This window comes from Penaeus monodon, chromosome 21 (genome assembly GCF_015228065.2).
Source record: "Penaeus monodon isolate SGIC_2016 chromosome 21, NSTDA_Pmon_1, whole genome shotgun sequence".
Lineage (NCBI taxonomy): Eukaryota > Metazoa > Arthropoda > Malacostraca > Decapoda > Penaeidae > Penaeus > Penaeus monodon.
Window position 1 is genome coordinate 23762675 of NC_051406.1, and position 327 is coordinate 23763001.

At 53.5% G+C, this 327-nt stretch overlaps 1 protein-coding gene across 1 annotated transcript in view; it reads left to right on the forward strand.

Moving 5' to 3' along the window:
• The window catches only part of LOC119586367 (major facilitator superfamily domain-containing protein 12-like), a gene marked incomplete in the record, with an annotated part of 40561 nt that overhangs the window by 5506 nt on the left and 34728 nt on the right, over window positions 1-327 (forward strand). Inside the window, 1 exon segment of the mRNA XM_037935079.1 lies at window positions 94-301. Coding sequence (XP_037791007.1) covers window positions 94-301 — 208 coding nt within the window.

Below are 327 nucleotides of genomic sequence, written 5' to 3' on the forward strand. Positions count from 1 at the left end.
GATTAAGAGGAGCTTAAGGTGAGATTAGTTATCTGTGTTCCATCTTGTAGTTTATCGTCCTCCTCCTTCATCCCCGCGTTATCACCCCTTCAGGTACAATATGCGTCCTGTGTGCCTTTCCGTTCATCTTCCTGGGATGTCTCGGGTGCAGCGGAGCCAGCGACTGGGCGCAGGTGATCTACTACGCCCCGTTCGTGGTCATCTTCCAGTTCGGTTGGGCGTCCACGCAGATCAGCCACCTGGCGCTTATCCCCAACATCACGCAGGATCCGAACGATCGAACGGAGCTCAATGCCATCAGGTTTGTCGGTGGCTTTAGTGTGTTTT